Raw genomic sequence first — 18,701 nt, 5'->3', positions numbered from 1 at the left:
TGCCACAAGACCTCCTTTTCTCTTTTCAATGGTTCACAAAGAACGACAGTGCAATGCTGAATAGATCTAAGAGGTGCTGCAATAAATGCTTTAGCTGGGAAGGTTAAAATATGATCTTGTCATTGCTTTGTCTGGGAGGACATGAAAGAGGAAGCTGAAGAATTTGTTCTTTGAATGAGAACAGTGTCTTCCTGACACAAATCCAGGATAATAGTGTGGGATAGTATCCTTTTGCTATTAGTCAGACTGGTGACAAGTAGCGATGGGTGAACTTTCAAATGGTTTTGGAAATTTAGCTAGACAAGCCCCACCAAACTTTGGGTTCTTTCTTTCTTTCTTTCTTTCTTTCTTTCTTTCTTTCTTTCTTTCTTTCTTTCTTTCTAACTTGTTTTATAATTAAGGAAATGCATACACTGTATGAATTGTCCATAGTGAACACTCAGATACTCACTTTTTCCTTGAACACATAGCAAGGATACAGTTATAAAGTGACTCTGTGATGATGTAGTATTGCATACTGTAAACGTGGCTCTGGGCCAAAGACAGAATTATTAATTTCCTCCTGGGTTTTGTATGGCACTTATCACTGTAGAATGTGAGTGCTTCACAAACATCAAAGCATATATCTTCGTCACAACTCTGTGCGGTAAAATGGTGATATTATCCGTATTTTAGAGATGAGGAACAGAGAGATTAAGGAGAAAATTGCCATAAGTAATCCATAACCTTCGGTGCCCAACTGAAGACACCTAAGGCCTAATTTTTCAAAGTACCATGCATTTTTATAGGTACTTTATGTTTAAAGTACACACCTTTGACTTCATTTGCAGTAGTAGTCATTCCTCAGCACTTCTGAAAATCGGGCCCCAAGTGTCTCAGGTTGGGCACTGCTATTTCTTTGCTCTTTATGCATCATTAAGAATATGAAGAAAGTAAAGTTGCATTCCAAATAACCATGCTTACTAACTATATCCAACATTCAAGGCCTAGCTATGGTCACGGTATCCTCTGTTAGGATCTGATGGCTTCTGCAGTGAAAGACAGGGAGGCCCACTAGAGGGCTCCCAAACTATTTGCAGGGATATTATCCAATTCCTATACACTACAGGCACCCAGAGAATGAGGAACACAGTTGGTGGCCACTTGTGAAAATTTTGGTGTAAGGTAATTTCCAAGCATCACATAGGAACTCTGTGGTAGAGGCAGGGACAGAATCCAATTCTCCAGAGTGGCATTCAAATGTCTTAACCACAAGATCATCCTTTCTCTGTCTCATTCCCTGCACACCTTCCAATTTCTGCAACAAACGAGGCAGGGGTCCTACAGACACCACCCTATTTCACTACACAACCCTGAGTCATTTCGTGAGCTCCACCCATGAGGCAGTGTGCACTGATTGAGGCAGGCGTCCAGAGGAAACAACAATATGTGATCATGTAATTAAACACGGTATGCATGCATACAAGGGGGCCAAATTAAGGTTGCATGGACAACTTTAATTCTAGCACTTCCTAAGTTTTGAGTGCTCAACTTTGCAACTTAATGTTCTTTTAAAGTAGTTGTAAAATATAATTCCCTATTTTATAAAAAAGCTAACTGAACAAAACAGAAAGTAGAGGGGAAGAAACACACATTTTTCCAGTGAGGTTCACGGTTATTTTCTGACAGCAGAAGAATGTTGAGATTCAGGACTCCTGGGTTCAATTCCAAGTTATGGAGAGAAGTTATGGAGACCTTCCTGTTCATATTTTCCCTCTCACCCAACGCCTGTCTCTGTTCTGCCATTGGCTCCTATTTCCCCTCCACAGCTCCTGTTCCTTTCCCACTGTGCCTCTGTCACCCCCCTGCCTATCCTTGGCTCCCTTACCTCCAACCTCTCTACATTTGAGTCAGGCTGCCAGGGTTCCAGCACTCAATGCACTGAGGAGACGATTTCTGTGCTTTCAGTTCTGGTGTCCAGTGACACAGCAGCCTCTGGCATCCACGAGAGGCAATTGCAGGGGAGATCTTGCTAGGCCCCTAAATGTCTTAAGTGGTGCAGGCTCATTCGTTCTATGGGGATGTGCATATACACCTGATTGGCACATGGGAGATGTATGGCGAGGAGGTATGCTCAATGCGGGTGGAATTTTTGGAGAATTGAACTGCCAGCTTCTAATAAATCTTTTCTGAGCATGGGAAAACTGTTAATTTTTTTTTAGAGACTTATAATTTGGTTAAATTTGGGACAGAAAAAGACACATTCCAGACAATAGGGCGATTCCCATGTCAAATTTCACGTCCCTGTTCCAAATCATGGAGTTGCTAAAGCGTCTCAATGAAATGGTTGTAAGCTTTGTTTAACATGGGCAAAACAATATATTTTTCCCAAACTTCATTCTTGGAAAAGGCTGACCTATTTTTGTTGAAACTTACAAAATCAGTCTGGGGCAGACAGCCAGCGCGGGAAAATTTCAGCCCAAACAGCTAAAGTTTGCAAAGATCTGAGCAAGTGAAAAATGGCTGTAAAATGGCAAGTGTTACGCAACTTTAACTACAGAAGTCACTACCAGCACTGCTGAAAATAATAGTAATAAAAATAATTAATAATAAAAATATACAGGAAATACTAAGCCACGAGGTTGGATTTCAGTAAGGATAGGAGTTTTGCAGTCAGTTAGAGAAGGAGTAAAAGGGCTTCCTAGAACTTTTAGAAACCTAGAAAAAGGTTTTTGTTTTTGGTTGAAAACTGGGACAAAAGTTTGGGTCAATTCTTGTTGAATCAGATCTGGGTGCTCATTCCTAATATCAAGCCTGTTGCTCTAATAAAAAATGTAGGATACTACAAAGATGCCAGTCGTGTTTCTAATGAAATGGCACACTGTGCTGCTAGGCTGGCCATTATTTCTATCAGACACAAACCTGTGATCCTCTGACCAGTTGTGGCTATTATAGATACCCTGGCGCCCTTGGCAACGGAAGTGATGCTAAATACCATGGTGACTGGCATCCTAGAGATAGATTAGATTAGTGGTTTTTAACCTTTTCCATACCAGGACCTCCTTCCCCAATACTCCCTCCCATTTAGCAATATGGGAAAGGTGATTGTAAACTTCTAACTCCTGTTTGTGACCCCAGGGTGAATACCCATGTTATAACACAGCTCTGGTTAGAAGCATTTGGAGCAAGCCTATACTGGTCAAGCAAGCATTCTGCCGGGGGGGGGGCAGGGGAGAGCCACAGTGAGCCAGGAAAACTCTTCCCTCTTCTCTGAGCTCAAGCACATGATTCAAAACTTTGCCATGTGGAAGCCACTGAACTTTGGTGTGGAAAAGGAGGTGATGATGTCAAGTCCCCATTTCTTCAAATAAAATAGGGAAGAGGTTATGCACTGAGCTTCCCTTTTATAAAGCTTACAACTTTTACAGCCCCATCAAATATTTTTCTCACTTCCACCAGGATCCTCTTTGCTGCCAACTATTCCCAGCAAATAGAACAAGGTGCCCAGTTGTCTTGGGGTGCAAAAGGCTGGATTCTAGTGACAAGGCCACTGTGTTTCCTATCATAGCTCAGGCATCATCCATACCAATACAGTGATACCAGTGTGACCCAGCTGCAAGAAATGATAGCTGTAGAGCTTTGAAGATATATTTTTTTCTTGTAGCATGTCCTGTAAGAGAACAGAGAAAGAGGAAGGCCACCTCTATAGTTCCTTTCCAATCATAGTGAACAAATGTTAAAAGGTGGGCAGAAGAAGACATGCCTGTAGTTTCATCCATTAGTACAGAGAAGTACTGCTCTCCTGACAGCATACTTTGAAAACCAAGACATTGGAGATGCTCAGGTAAGCTCCATTTCTGCCTCCAGTTCAGTGGAGTTGCCCCATTAAGAGAAGCACTGGGAACAAGACTGACTGCCAAATAAGAACATGTCACACTTCATTGCCATAAATTAGAGCACTGGTTTAGGGAGGCCATTTGAACAAACATGAATGTTCTTTTTAATTCCAGGGGTACAGCAGCACAGCAGAGTATGATTTTAAAATGACCTATTGCACTCTCAACCCATTTTCAAAGTATCCAATTTCTTTCCTTGCAGCTACCTATGCCCACATAGGCTCAATCCACATTCAAGATTTTATACTGTAGCCATCTCTCATGAAAAGTTAAAACAATTACAAATCATTTACACCAAACGCATTTTTATGATACCACCTGATCTACTGGGATTTCACTGAGCCTCTCCTGCTCCACCAGCCTTGATTCCCTCTTCCTGTTTTGCTGAATTAGGCTCTCTGGCCTCCTGCAGCACACACACACAGGAAGGGTCACATCCAGCTGCAGACACAGACTGAAGTCAGCTCTGTGTGAGAGGACTCACCCAGCACTCACGTGCACACCCCTTTTGGGAGATAAACCCAAGATACTACTGTCTTGCACTGTAGAGAAAGATCTACATAGCGCAAGCTCATAAAAATTCAGCCTCTCCCTCAATGTGGAGAGAGGTGCAGAGCTCCTTGCCCCCTCCCCCCTACAGATATGAATTGCACAAACTGGGTTATGTTATAAACAAGAAATACGTTTATTAACTACAAAAAGTAAATTTCAAGTGATTATAAGGGATAGCAAATAGATCAAAGCAGATTACTTTAGTAAATAAACAAAAACCGCAAACTGAGCTTAACACACTACATAGGTAAGATATAAATTAGCAAATTCTCACCATGAGTGATAAACAGGCTGACAGATTCTTAAGACACAAGTTGCCTTGGCTTTCCCAGGTTTCCATACACAGGCTAAAAATCCTTCTAGCCTGGGACCATCACTTCCCACAATTCAGTCTTTGTTCCTCAGGTGTTTCCAGGTGTGTTGTTGTAGGCAGAGTGAGGTACCCTCCATCATGTCATTTCCTCCCTTTTTTATCTTCTCCCTGCTTGCTGGAAAGCTCTTTTGCTGTGACCTGGGTCAAACAGTTCCCATTGTGTAGTGCTATCTCTGAGAGATTTCTGTTGTACACAGTTCCTGGGGTAATCCTTGTGCTTGTGTGCATTTCCTCAGTAAGCCCTTAACATTGTTTGGCCTTTTTACTGTCATACCTGAAATGCTGCTTGTGGTTGTTTTCAACCTCAGGACATGTTTCAGCAACACATACATAGCCAAACTTCATAACTTCACATACGATGATAGCACATACAATCCAGTGAGCTATTACTGTCTAGCAGAGCAAAACATTTAGAATGACACCTCACAAGGCATACTTTGTATAAGACATATCCTAATTACATGACAGTAGTGAATATTGGGGTGTCAGGGTGTAACAGTACTGCTATGAAAAGACATTTAAAGTAGAAGATTTCATTCTTATGTAAACTTGGCTTCAGATGCTAGGTTTGTGGAAGAGACTGTGAGGACAAGTTCAGCTATGGGCAAAAATGCCTCTGTCACCCAGGACTGGCCAATTGCTTCCCAGTGAACTACAACAATGAGTTCACTCATTCTTTGTGAGTTCTGTACCTTAGAAAAAGTTTCTCAAACTCAGTGAGCTTGTAGGTCAGGTTGATAATCAGTGATGTATGCATTAGTCTCATGCCACTGCCCCTATTATGTTCCTTTAATGTAAGGAATATTATTGTTGTTGGGACTAAAACTTGGATTGGTAAAATGGGGAAACATTGTTGATATGTTACACTACGAGCCACACTGTTTGTGGAGACTTTATCTTCGTTCTACTGGACATTTTTCCACTGCACATGGTAGCACTTAGAAATATCCTGTCATCTGGAGCTCTCCGCCTCATCGACTCACCTTCTCATTTCAAATCTCATCTCAAAATGTTTCTGTCCCTCTTGCCTGTCCTGCTGCTGTTGTTTTTCATTTTAATTCTCTGGTCTTATTTGGAAGTGCAAAATCTTGAAAGATGCTGAGTGCTTGAAGCTTCCACTGAATTAAATGCCCAGACCTCTCATGGTTTAGCCCTATCTCTGTAAAGCATTTTTGGACACAGTTGGCCTGAGTGATGCTGTACTAAAGAAAGTGGCATTATACTGTATTGTATGCAAAATATGTGCACTTTTTAAACAAGCTAGTTTATTTCTTACCAAATAGAAAATGAAGCCATTGTCTGACCAACAGCATTTCAAGGTTTACCGGAACATAAACCTGGTTGGGAATGTTAAGCTGGTTACACATAACTAATATGAATAAAGGTGGTCACTCACTATGGCTTAAAGATTTAGAACAATTGTTGCTCCTGTTACAAGGCAAACGCACAAAGAGCCATTGTGATAAGAGTACAAAATCTCTGTTTATTACCATGGGGCTGACATGCTGAAAGACCCGCTCTGCATGCCAGCACAAAAGCTTTGTTGCTTCAGATTGTTTGTTTATGTAAATTAAAATGGTGCATTTAATTATGCAACTGGAAGACTCTAAGCAACAAGCAAGGTGCTGATTGGATAGTTTGGTAGAAGGGGACTGCTGGCAAATCCTAGACAAATCCTGACATTGTTATTCTGTTTTCTGCTTTGCTATAACGCCTTCAGAAGAAGAGAAACTTATTGACTATTCAAGCGGGGGAGGGAGAACAGTGAGAAAGGTAATAAGGTGTATAGCTTATTTTTTCTACAGTGGTTGTAGGATACTGGTACTTCAGTGGAAGTGTACGACCCAAAGGAATTAATTGGACACTACAGTAATCATGACAGAAGAAGTCCCAATTACATCTAGCATACTTGAGTGCAATGGGAATGTACCACCTGAAAAAACTCAGCTGCAGGTCATTGATATTATTGATGAAATAGCAAAATCTGTTGGGACAGTTCCATGTGAAAATGCAGAAACCAGTCCTGAAGCTCCACTTAAAAAGGAAAATCAAGAGGATAACAAGTATTCAGTAGAGGACAACACAATATGTGGTGCTCTCGATGGGGAGAAGCAATGCGAAGGTAAAGTACAATACTGCTTCTTTTCAATTTGTTCGGGAAGAAAACCCAGTCCTTTATTTTACATACAGCATAATGAATAATGGAATGTAATTTACATGTTATCAGAAACTCCACACACATGAATAGACATAAACCATGATAAGAGGTGATTCACAATCAGATATAAATTTGAACTAACAAGGAATGGAAACAACGAGAAAGAGAAATTATTAGCTGTCTACAGTATTGCTACAAGCATGGCAGGATGAAGTAAGAGCTCAAGAGATAAGCAGTTTTTAGTTCCCACTTATCATATACAGGTGACAGTATGTAACTATGAAAACTAGTCATCATCATTATTACTTACTCCCGTCATTAGTCACTTTCTCACTGTTTTGTGTCTTCTAAAGAAAAACAAGAGGAAAACAATGCAACTCTAGAGGAGGGATCAGCTGACATCCCTTCCGAGAACACTAGACCTGATGAAGAGAAATCAAGAGAAGGTAATGAGAAATGCTGTCTGATGTGTGGTATTTTGCTGACCATATGAACATAGGGATGGCTTTTGAAGAGAACAATTGCATGGGTATTTATTTTTCCAAATAACAAGCTAGGAAACTTATCCGAATCCGAATTCTGCAATGGGAAGTAAGTCACTCATGATTTATAGCACTGCTGAACCTTAGAAAACATCACTGGTACTGCAAGGTACAACGTGCCTGGATTAGCGTATCTGATTATTAATGTTTAGAGAAGGGATTGCTATAGTTACCTTTCTTTTTCATTTATAAGCCCATCTAACTGTAATATCATTCATGTAGTATCTCCAGCTCTTTCCATACCAGCTTGCATGTGAATAGTAACCACCTCCTCAAATGCAGTATAGAGCTATTTAGAAAAATATAGAAATATAACTCTGAAATATTTTTCACAGTTTTATCAATGTTAAAGTCATGTGAGAGAATTACTATATGGAACTTTCAGGGATAGGTGCAGAAAAGCTGTATAAATAAATACTACCAAATATGGTAGCCTCAGAAGCTGAGGATAATTACACTGGCTTTGATTAAGGAAAGGAACAATATATAAACATTTATCAGTGTCTACATTATATTTCATAGAAGCTCCATAGGTTTTGAGAAAGGAAATCATGATGGAAGCTTTTCCTTCTTAAGGTGACATCTATATTCCAACTGTGTTGCCTTACAAGTGTACAATAAAACCTAGTAAGTAATCTTTCACAGACTCCCCTCTCCCCAACGCCTACCCACAAGCACTTTATCTCTAAATTGCAGGCAGCTTTTTAGTGCCTAACCAATTTAGCCTAATTAATACTTAGGACCCCACAGGCAAAATGTTGAATAGATCATTTGTTGCAACATCAAAGCGTCATTTAAAATAGAGATGTGCCAAATAGGACAAATAGGAGATACCCATCTAAATGTAGTCTGCCACCTTTGAATGGGAGAAGCAAGTATAGAATATGTCTTAAGGGAATATACAAACTACCTGTGATTAATCCAGCTGGCGACTGGATGTCACTGTTGCGCTGTAAAAATACAGCGTAGGAAGAGGGTGAGATAGTTGGAAAACTGGTCTAATGGGCCTGTTTTGCCTCCCTCACTATATAGTTTATTCCCAAGGCTTATTAGAATCCTGGTTCCTGATAAGGGCCTGATCCTTCTCCTATTGACCTCATTGGCAAAACACCAATAGATTTTAATAAGAACAGGATTGGGCCCCATATGAGCCACTTGTAGAATACCTACTCTGGTTGCATTGGCTCTTTTAACAGCTCTTTCTCAAGGCAAGGATACTTTCACCACACTGTTAAATTCCTCTTCTTCCCCCATCCACCCATAACAATCCTCTTACCTCATTTCAGTTTCCAGTGTCCTTCTCAGTCATTCCCCCAAGATCCCTAGCTATTTTCCTGGCAGTCATGGAGACGTCCTTTAGGTCTTTCTTCATTCTTCTGGTGGGTCAGTATTCTCTACTTCCATGATCTCTGCACAGCAGGAAATCCAACTCTGATTATTTTTATAATGGAAAGTTTATTTTCCTGTTTGTTTTATTACTTTAGAAATATCAGATCTTGACTTCCTCCTTTTTTGGCTAGAGGGACAATTTTGAGTAAGATCTCTGGAGGACCTGGATGGTGGTGGTATTAATTATTTTTTTGTATTACAGTAGTACCTAAAGGTCCCAGCTGTGATAAGGCTTCCCTTAAGCTAGATACTGTATAAATGCATGGTGAGTGACAGCCTGCCCTGAAGAGTCTGCAGTCTAGGTAGACAAGACAGACAAAGGGTGGGAAGAGAAAAAGAGGTACAGAAATGTGAAGTGACTTGCACAAATTCACACATCAGGTCAGCAATGGAGCTGGAAATCAAAAGTAGAATCGAAAGTAGATCTCCTAACTTCCAGTCCAGTTACACTGCCTCCAATGAGGGTTACCTTCCATGAGGCTGAAACTGAGTTGCAGTTCTCCCATCTCAAGTGAGGGGGCAGGGACATTGAGGTGGAAGGGAACGTGCAAGCTTCAACAACCCATTCCTAATTAGCTGTGAGACCATCTGCTGAGGTGTTAGCTTCCTTTGATATCACCAGTCTAGGTCCTCCAAAAATCTTGCCAAAGTCTCTGGCAAAACAAGGGAAGTGGGGGAGGAAGGGCTTTAATAGTATGAGATCATGAGGTGAGGCCATCTTTCAACACTAAATGGCACAAACACAATGATGATATTCACTTTGCAGTTCCCCTTTATTTCAGATTCTCAGTGGGTACATCTACTACCATCCCACTGAAAGACCTAATGGCAAAGACAGTGCATGAATGATACATTTTCCAGTAGCTACCAACTCTTTGTCAACACAATTCACCTTTAAAGGGCAATGACGATGGGCAAATCATCAGTCCCCATAACTCCTTTCTGAACTGATTGTCCCCCTTCACTATGCTGGGGGGGGGGAGGGGTATTCAACACAGAAATAACTTTAAACTAGCCTCTGTTTTATTCTACCTTCCCTCCTCTGAAATTCTTTCAGAAATTCCTGGTTCACTGATGATATCTCAGAATGTATCATTCTGTGACCTCACTATATTACGGCTTGCACAAATTTTAATGAGATTCCTGGTATTTATGATGCCAGATACTGTTACATCTTTTCCGAACCATAAAGAGGAAGAACAGTGGGTACTATTAAAATATCAGCATTTGGTAATAGACACCACAAAGTTACCACATAGCTTCTTATTCTAATTATAAAGGGAAAGTGTGATACTGTATCTCAGATACCACCCTGTGGTAATTGGTAGCAAATGCCCACTTTTTAATTGTGGCCATTGGAGCAAGAAGATTTCACAGAGGGGGAAAAAAGGCAGTGTTAATTAAAACTTATTTCTTTGCTGAATGCTCCTCAAAGCCATGTTATTGAGGCTTTCAGCACACAGAAACCAGTGCTTAATTGAGATTTAGTTTTAGCTTTATGTCTCACATTTAATGAATGAATGAAGGGTAGGCTGAATCTTAAGTGAACAGCCCACTGAAGCTTGGGACTCATTTTCCTTTCTCTTGAAAATCTTTTATTTCTCCCTTATAGGTGTAAGGATCACAGATTTTAGTAATATCTGTTTTGCATGGGAAAAATAACAAAAACATAAAAATACCATATATTTGGAGCTGAATAAGATGACTTTAAATATCAGGCAAATGTCCCAAAGATGAAATCTATTAGACTGAGGAATATTTTTCTACAGACAGTTCCATTACCTTAGTTCTAGGGACTACTCCTTCTCTGGCAGAATTATATGGTCTAGATGACCTAATATGTCTCCACCTTCTGATTTCTGCTGATTCTTTGAGAGAAAATGCCTCATATTTCAGGGCATACACTGATTTAGAGTGGAGATTAGCGTGGGGCTTCCCCAAATGGCAAAGTATAAAAATAGTGTTTCTTGAAGATTTTATTCCCTTGAAACAAGTGTAGGCAACATTACAATTGCTGTTAGAAACCAGAGTAGATGAACCAATTGTCTGCACTAAACCAGTGAACATATGACAACTCATCATTTCCTAAGGAGAAATTAGCAAATTGTATATTCACTTATATTAATCCAATTCATTTAAAATTCATTTTAATTCCAAAAGCTATTCCCGGAACTCCCACTTTTCTTGTCTTTTTAGTCTTTTTTTTTTCTTCTGTTTTTTAAATTTCTTTTTTTAAGCAAATTACATTTGGAAAAATGCCTGTCTGCTCTCATTGATACCATGAAGAAAACATTGTCTAAGTTGTTTTTAGAACATTATCCTGGAAGGGTCTTACTCTTATGAATGGATGAAGGCTAAAGTGCTGATAACCAGTAGTAGAGTATGTGTTAATGGGGCCAGAGCTACCAAAATTTCCTAGAACCCTAGGATGGACTCCTGCTTGATTCCATACTTCTGGGGTCTCACTGTGCTTTCCTATAGCCTCTCACAGGGTAAGAGAAAGCCTACTTGCTGCAAAATGCTGCTAAGTCTTTGTGCTGGTTAGTGTGCAGCTTGCTGTGCTTGCCCTTAGATGAGGGAATGAAATAAAAACCAGTTGATGCAGCCCAGGGATCTGCAGTGTGAGCCGACGCCTGAAGATGTAGGATGCTGTCTCCTCCAGATGGCAAAGCCCCCTTTCAAATTGGGGACCCACATCCAGCCTTAAATCACCACAGCTGGCCACAAGGGAAACAGTGTTCACTCCTTTTAAGCTGCATTGTCTGACAGAATCAAGGATTAGAATGCAATGCTGTCTGGTCTGTCAGTAACACGTCCATAACTGAAGAGATAACATATCGTGCATCTACTGAACAATGGTTTGTTATGACTCATGGAATAAAATCTTTGCTGTGCCTCATTGAGAATGGCGAGAATGATCAAGAACATAACTTTCTGATTCTTTATTGGCTGAAGGTCCCATACCAAAGATTTAAAAGGTATAAACCCTGAGGTGACTCTAACTCATGACTGTGTCATTGTAGACCAACCCACAGGATTAGAGAGTCATAACTCTTTCCCTAAAACTTTCTCCTCCCCCACTTCCCTAAACTGAGCAGAACAGGAATGCAGAGGAGAATCTGGCCCTTAGGGCTGGATTGTTATCTCTTACTCACATTGCCTAAAATCTTTCTCTTCAGTGAGTCTCATTTTTGGGGATACTTGCCATATAGTGTACTCAACACAAGTAAGGATATCACAATATGGCCTGTATTGAGGAAGAAATGGTTTTAAAACAAAATCCTATAGGTTTGAATATACAGGACTGAGCATGTGCAGCAGAAAAGTCTGGTGAGCTGTTAGCTGTGCACTTATAAAAATATTGTGGTTTTAAAAAAACACTCACAGCAAAGTTGTTTGGTTACAAGCTCATTTGCTGAAGCAGGAAGAGATTGCAAACTCAATAGGCTTAATAATGTTTGAGCACGATGTTGTTGAGCTTGTAAGTACAGCCAGCCACTTTGTTGTGGGTGAGGGAATTTATAGCACATTTGTAACTCTTGATTCAGGAGTGGAGTGACACACTTTGCAGGAGAAGCTGGTAGAACCTTCTCTCAGTGGAGGCAAACAACTGTGCAAGGAAGTGATGTCATACTGGTTCCATGTTCAACTATCTTGGAAACCCTGTCTGGATTGCTGCATATAATGTCCAGTGGAACAGACTAAGGGGGTTGTTATCTGAACAATGGAGGATGGGAACACAGCAAGCAGGCGTTAGCTGTGTAATGAAGCTGTTCCTCTTTGGCTAAATAATTTGGAGTGAGGGGACTAGACACTGAGTTTCCCACCTCCTAGGTGAGTGCCCTACGCACCAGGCTATCAAGTCATTCTCACCTGCGTTCTTTGGCCACCTACTCATAAAGTATTTAGCCAGGTGAGCTAGCCTCAACTGGGGAGACTGAGGCTGCCCCCATCAGAATATCCCATAGCCCAGTGACTGAGGAACTCATGTGAGAGGTGACAAATTCCTGTTCAAATCCTGTTCTCCTCATCAGGCAGAGGGGGGACTTGAATCAGAGTTCTTCCACAAGCCAAGTGAGTAACCTTACCTCTGGGCTAAAAGTTATGAGAGAGGTGGTCCTACTTCAGCCATTTTGTGTGGAGTTAGGCAGCGTCTGAGCATGCCTACTGGATCGGGACCTACAGATGAGCTAGGCGGTAGAGCACGTATCTTCCCTCAGTTTGTGAATCACACTGGAGCTTAGGCGTTCAGATGCCTAGACCTAGACAGCAGTGCACATGCCCAGAGACAGAAATTTAGGCACGTAGGGAATTTGTACAGTTGAAATGTAGGTGCTGAGTGAGTATAGGTGCTTACAGGGTTAGGTAGCAGCTGAGCTGGGTTTTTGTGAATACCAGTAGCCCCAAAATCTGGGATTTAGGAGTCTGAACTGACAGTTAGGCACCCAAGTCTTTTTGTGAATCTAGCCTCAAGAGTTTTGGTTAACTATGCTCAAGATAATTGAGGTTGACTTTGGTGCCAGCTTAGCTGATGAAGCCTGTAGAGCTTGGCAGCTCAAGCCACAAACCAAATAGCTCTGGAATTATCTTTTCTGTAACAATAAACATGCAAAAAAGCAAAACAACTCCCCACTCCATACCTCCAGTCTAAACAAATCCAGCAATCCTCCCTCTGCCCCATACATGCTATGTTAATGCAATATTAATGGCACAAGATTGCCTCATAAGAGCATGGGCTGCATTAGTTCCTTGCACTGTTGGAAGAATATGGCAGGCCAGCATGCCCATCCTAGAGAGAGAGTAGAAAGGCTCCCTGTGCCCTTTCTCACCCAGCACCCCCATGCAGGAGCCTACCCACCATTTGACCCTAACATTGTGACCGTGTTGACATTAAAAGAGAAACTATGGCCCATGACACCCTTTTCAATTTCCTAACTTTTTGACATTTCCTGACTTTTGAGAGCTTGATTTCAGGACCTTTATATTGCATTAAGACTGATTATTTACATTAGCCATAACAAACCTTGGCAAATCATTCACTATATTTAGATTTGCTTTCACATCATGTCACAAGCCATCACTTTCCAACATCATGAAGGCGCACAAATTGATATTATTTATCACATCTATAATGCTATAGATGTGCATAGCACTTTGCAAAACAAGTAAGGTCCTGATCTGTGCCCTAAAGAATTTACAGTTGAAGGGCCCAGTTCTGGCTGTGGTCCCATTCATGTCAATGAGTGATGCCTGGGAGCACTAATACCTAGTAATAAGAATTTGCAGAATCCCGCTCTAAACTGAGACTAGGAGGAGACAATAGGACAGGGAGGGGCTGGGGTTTGAAGTGATTGAAGACAATATGAACACAAGGTTACTTGGGAGAGTACTGCATGCAGTTGGGGGGTTTGAACCATGTGGTTTATTTATTTTAACTAGATAGTTGTATGCAGGTGTGTACATACAAACACCACTCCTTGAAGAAGGAAGTTGTTATGATTTGCATCACAGTACTGAGGCCCCAACCATTATCAGAGCCCCACGGTGCTAGGTGCTGGATAAACACATGATGAGAAAGACAGTGCCTGCACCCAAAAAGTTTCCAGTCTAAACAGACAAAGGATAGGAAGGGAAGCAGTGGCACAGCGACTCACCTAAGAGCACACAGCAGGTCCAGGAATAGGTTCTAGGTCTCCCTGACTCCCAGGCCCGGGTGCTACCACACTACCTCTCCTTTTCAAGGACAAATGGTGGATGTGTGATAGATGGTGATTGTGTGATTCTTGACAGCAAGTTAAAGAAGTATGGGCTGGATGAATGGACTATAAAGTGGATAGAAAGCTGGCTAGATTGTCGGGCTCAATGGGTAGTGATCAATGGCTCCATGTCTAGTTGGCAGCCGGTATCAAGTGGAGTGCCCTAAGGGTCGGTCTTGGGGCCGGTTTTGTTCAATATCTTCATAAATGATCTGGAGGATGGTGTGGATTGCACCCTCAGCAAGTTTGCAGATGACACTAAACTGGGAGGAGAGGTAGATACGCTGGAGGGTAGGGATAGGATACAGAGGGACCTAGACAAATTGGAGGATTGGGCCAAAAGAAACCTGATGAGGTTCAACAAGGACAAGTGCAGAGTCCTGCACTTAGGACGGAAGAATCCAATGCACCGCTACAGACTAGGGACCGAATGGCTCGGCAGCAGTTCTGCAGAAAAGGACCTAGGGGTCACAGTGGACGAGAAGCTGGATATGAGTCAACAGTGTGCCCTTGTTGCCAAGAAGGCCAATGGCATTTTGGGATGTATAAGTAGGGGCATTGCCAGCAGATCAAGGGACGTGATCGTTCCCCTCTATTCGACACTGGTGAGGCCTCATCTGGAGTACTGTGTCCATTTTGGGCCCCACACTACAAGAAGGATGTGGAAAAATTGGAAAGAGTCCAGCGGAGGGCAATAAAAATGATTAGGGGACATGGAACACATGACTTATGAGGAGAAGCTGAGGGAACTGGGGATGTTTAGTCTACGGAAGAGAAGAATGAGGGGGGATTTGATAGCTGCTTTCAACTACCTGAAAGGGGGTTCCAAAGAGGATGGCTCTAGACTGTTCTCAGTGGTAGCAGATGACAGAACAAGGAGTAATGGTCTCAAGTTGCAGTGGGGGAGATTTAGGTTGGATATTAGGAAAAACTTTTTCACTAGGAGGGTGGTGAAACACTGGAATGCGTTACCTAGGGAGATGGTAGAATCTCCTTCCTTAGAAGTTTTTAAGGTCAGGCTTGACAAAGCCCTGGCTGGGATGATTTAATTGGGGATCGGTCCTGCTTTGAGCAGGGGGTTGGACTAGATGACCTCCTGAGGTCCCTTCCAACCCTGATATTCTATGATTCTATGGTATAGAGGAGGACACTGGTAAAAACCACAAATTGGTACAAATAGTTATTCTAGGTACAAAACCCACCAATGGGCAGGTTGGTATAAACAAAGAAGGTGTGGTGGCATATCTGAGTGTTCATGGTGATAGAAAATCCAGCCTCAAGATGTAGTTAGCTCCTGACGCATAGTCCTGTTCTGGAAAATGGTTGCTCAGTTTATCCTGCACTTTCATGGTGGTGGGGATCTGCATATGTAAGCTATGGAAATCCAGACTAAAATTCAAATGCAACTTTAACATATTGCAGCATAAGAAATCCCCTGTCCCATACTTTATCCGAAACTAATTGGTTTTTGCTACAGGGCCCTGTGAGGAGATTATTCCTGTAAGCACCAAAGAATGTGAAATAACTAGACAGGAAGAAAGGAACACAGAGCAACCTCAGGAAGAAACAGCTACTCATGCTAATGAGGCCGAGGAGTTCCAGACAGCAGGAGCCCAGGAAGAAGCGAGGATGCTTGAATCCAAGGAGCAAAATAAAGCTGATACACAATTAGAAGAAAGAGAGAATGTGGAAGAGGAGGAGGAGGAGGAAGTGCAGTTGATAGAAAGCAAGAAAGAAAATGGTGGGGAGTCTCCTTTAAAGAACGAAGAAAGTAACAGGGAGGAATGCCCTCCTACCAGCCCCAGTTTTAACTTCCAGGCTGAGAAACCTGAGGAGCAGCCAGGCTCAGGGAAAAAAAATGATATCTCCAGACATAGTTATTCTAGATACAATACAATCTCCTATCGCAAGATCAGAAAAGGAAACACTAAACAAAGAATTGATGAATTTGAGTCCATGATGCATTTATAAACTGAGGTGGGGAATTTGCCTCAGCTGAGAGTTCATTTTGTTTTCCAAGATGTATCGCTTCATGTCATATCAAGTCATCATTTTTCCTTTTTGTATGTAATTTCATAATACACGGTGCAAATTTAACCTCTGTATTTCATTTTGAAATCATACAGAAGCATCCATAGGAGAGAAATAAAATCAACAGTTTGCTAAATATAATACAACCTGATTTAAAGTTTATCCATCCCCGTCTCCCCTATCCTTTTTTTGTAACAAGATTCAGGCACTAGAAACTTTTGAGCTAATTGGAAATTCTGTAGCTGCATGCAGCAGAAAATGATCCATGCCATTTGCCATTCTGGTAATTAGTTGGCAGCAGAACAGTTCCAGTAAAACTAGAGAGTGCAGTAACGATAATAAAAGAGAGAACTGTTTGCAACAGCAATGTTCTCTGTTTTGAAAACTGTTTATGTTGGTGTCTTATGGTGCACTAAAGCCGCCTTGTGCTATCACCAGTCTGTTTCCACTTTGTGCTGATGGAATAGAGGGCTAATTGCATAAGCATGTAAATATAGATTAACAGAAGATAAGCACATAATGTTTCATTTAACAAAGCAATAAATCCACAAAGTTTCCTCCTCTGACCCACACCCTTGTAGTGCTCCTTAATATAGATCTTTAATCTGGAATGCACTGGTGTAATTACAAACAGTTACATTCAGCATCTAATACCATTAGTATCATCTGAGGGCACCTCTTAATTTTTGGGTCTGAATGGCTGGCACCATATATAATTCATTTTGTAAATGTTGGCATTTGCTGTTAAAATGTTCATGTTTCAATTAAACTCATTCTTGGGTTGATATATTCTGAATCTTTAGGAAATAGAGAATACTATATTACTTCAGATCTGCACTAAATGGTTTCATTACCGTAATAGATATTTTTGTTTCAGTCCATATATTTTAGTTAATATGATTAAGTTAAATGTAAAATGAATACAAAAAAGTTAACATAATGTTAAGCTACATGAGAATATCTCTAGTAACTAAAAGCAGCCCCTTTTTGGTAAGTATCTTTTCCCCTTTCCCAAAGCATCACTTTGTAATAAAATTCCTTCCTTAGTAGCCTGTGTCAGCTGTAGTCAGAGTGTCACCAGCTACTGTGGGAGGAGATTTAATTGTTTTCAATTCAGAGTTTACATGAATATTATCTCTCTCTCTCTCTTTCAAAAAAAAAAAAAAAAAAAAAAGAGAAAAAAGAAAGCATGCTGGTTAAACATGATGTGAATGGTTAATTTATCCAATAGCAGCTGTGCCAACTAATATCCATACAGCCCATATGTATCTTTTGTGAATCTTCCATCAGTTACTGGTAAATTAGGTAATTGCATAGATACTGTACCATACAAATTGGAGGTCAGCATTTTATACACACATATATATATATGGCATATATCACGTGTTTGTGTCTCTCTGTCTACCTGATCAAAACCCACAACACTGAAAATCAGTACTCTTCAAATGCTGCCATTTTGATCCAAGTTTTTCTCACAACATTTCTTATCCGTTTTAAAAATACTCAATATTCTTAAAACACAGCTTAAATCTCAGATCGTAGTGAGATTTTCAAAACCAGGCACATTTGAAGCATAAGCTGTTTTAAGTTGCTTGAGCACATTTCACTATATATGTAAACTCTTGAATAACTACAGTATGCATGAGCTGACATTGTTCTAATGTTTTAAAGAAAAATTCACCTTGGGCTGACACAAGCTTGGCAAATTTCATCTTAGAAGGAATTTGTTTGGGAAAGTGGTCAGCAACGGAACAAGAGTGAGGGAGGAGGTTAGAAAGGAAGCTGGAACTCAGTGTTAAAGACAGGGGAATCTACCATACCTGCTAGAATAATGGCTCTTTTAATAACTAGTTTTACATTTTCAGCAGCACCAAATATTGTTTTGAATTTTTCTCCTACATAAAAGACAATTATGTATTGGCTATATGTAACAACAACAACAACAAAAAAAGACAATTCTTCATTGTACAAACAAAACATAGTCTTCATTGTACTATTCAGCCTTGTTTATTTGCTCTTTGTTTT

General features: G+C 40.8%; 2 protein-coding genes across 2 annotated transcripts in view; one reads left to right on the top strand and one right to left on the bottom strand.

Moving 5' to 3' along the window:
• Positions 1-6,307: 6,307 nt before the first annotated feature.
• Positions 6,308-17,895, top strand: ERMN (ermin). Its single transcript, XM_007056671.3, has 3 exons — positions 6,308-6,922; positions 7,312-7,404; positions 16,123-17,895. Exons 1-3 carry the CDS (start codon positions 6,676-6,678, stop codon positions 16,614-16,616), a joined length of 834 nt encoding a protein of 277 aa, XP_007056733.1. The 5' UTR covers positions 6,308-6,675; the 3' UTR covers positions 16,617-17,895.
• GALNT5 (polypeptide N-acetylgalactosaminyltransferase 5) overlaps positions 6,932-18,701 on the bottom strand; it is a 53,312-nt gene continuing 41,542 nt past the window's right edge. Inside the window, exon 11 of the transcript XR_006284762.1 lies at positions 6,932-8,909. The gene's annotated coding sequence lies outside the window, so the exon portion shown is untranslated. The remainder of the gene's footprint in view (positions 8,910-18,701) is intronic.

The sequence above is a fragment of the Chelonia mydas genome, chromosome 11, assembly GCF_015237465.2.
Source record: "Chelonia mydas isolate rCheMyd1 chromosome 11, rCheMyd1.pri.v2, whole genome shotgun sequence".
Classification (NCBI taxonomy): Eukaryota; Metazoa; Chordata; order Testudines; family Cheloniidae; genus Chelonia; species Chelonia mydas.
The sequence above is the reverse complement of the archived record's forward strand: the minus strand, read 5'-3'. Positions and strand labels throughout refer to the sequence as shown.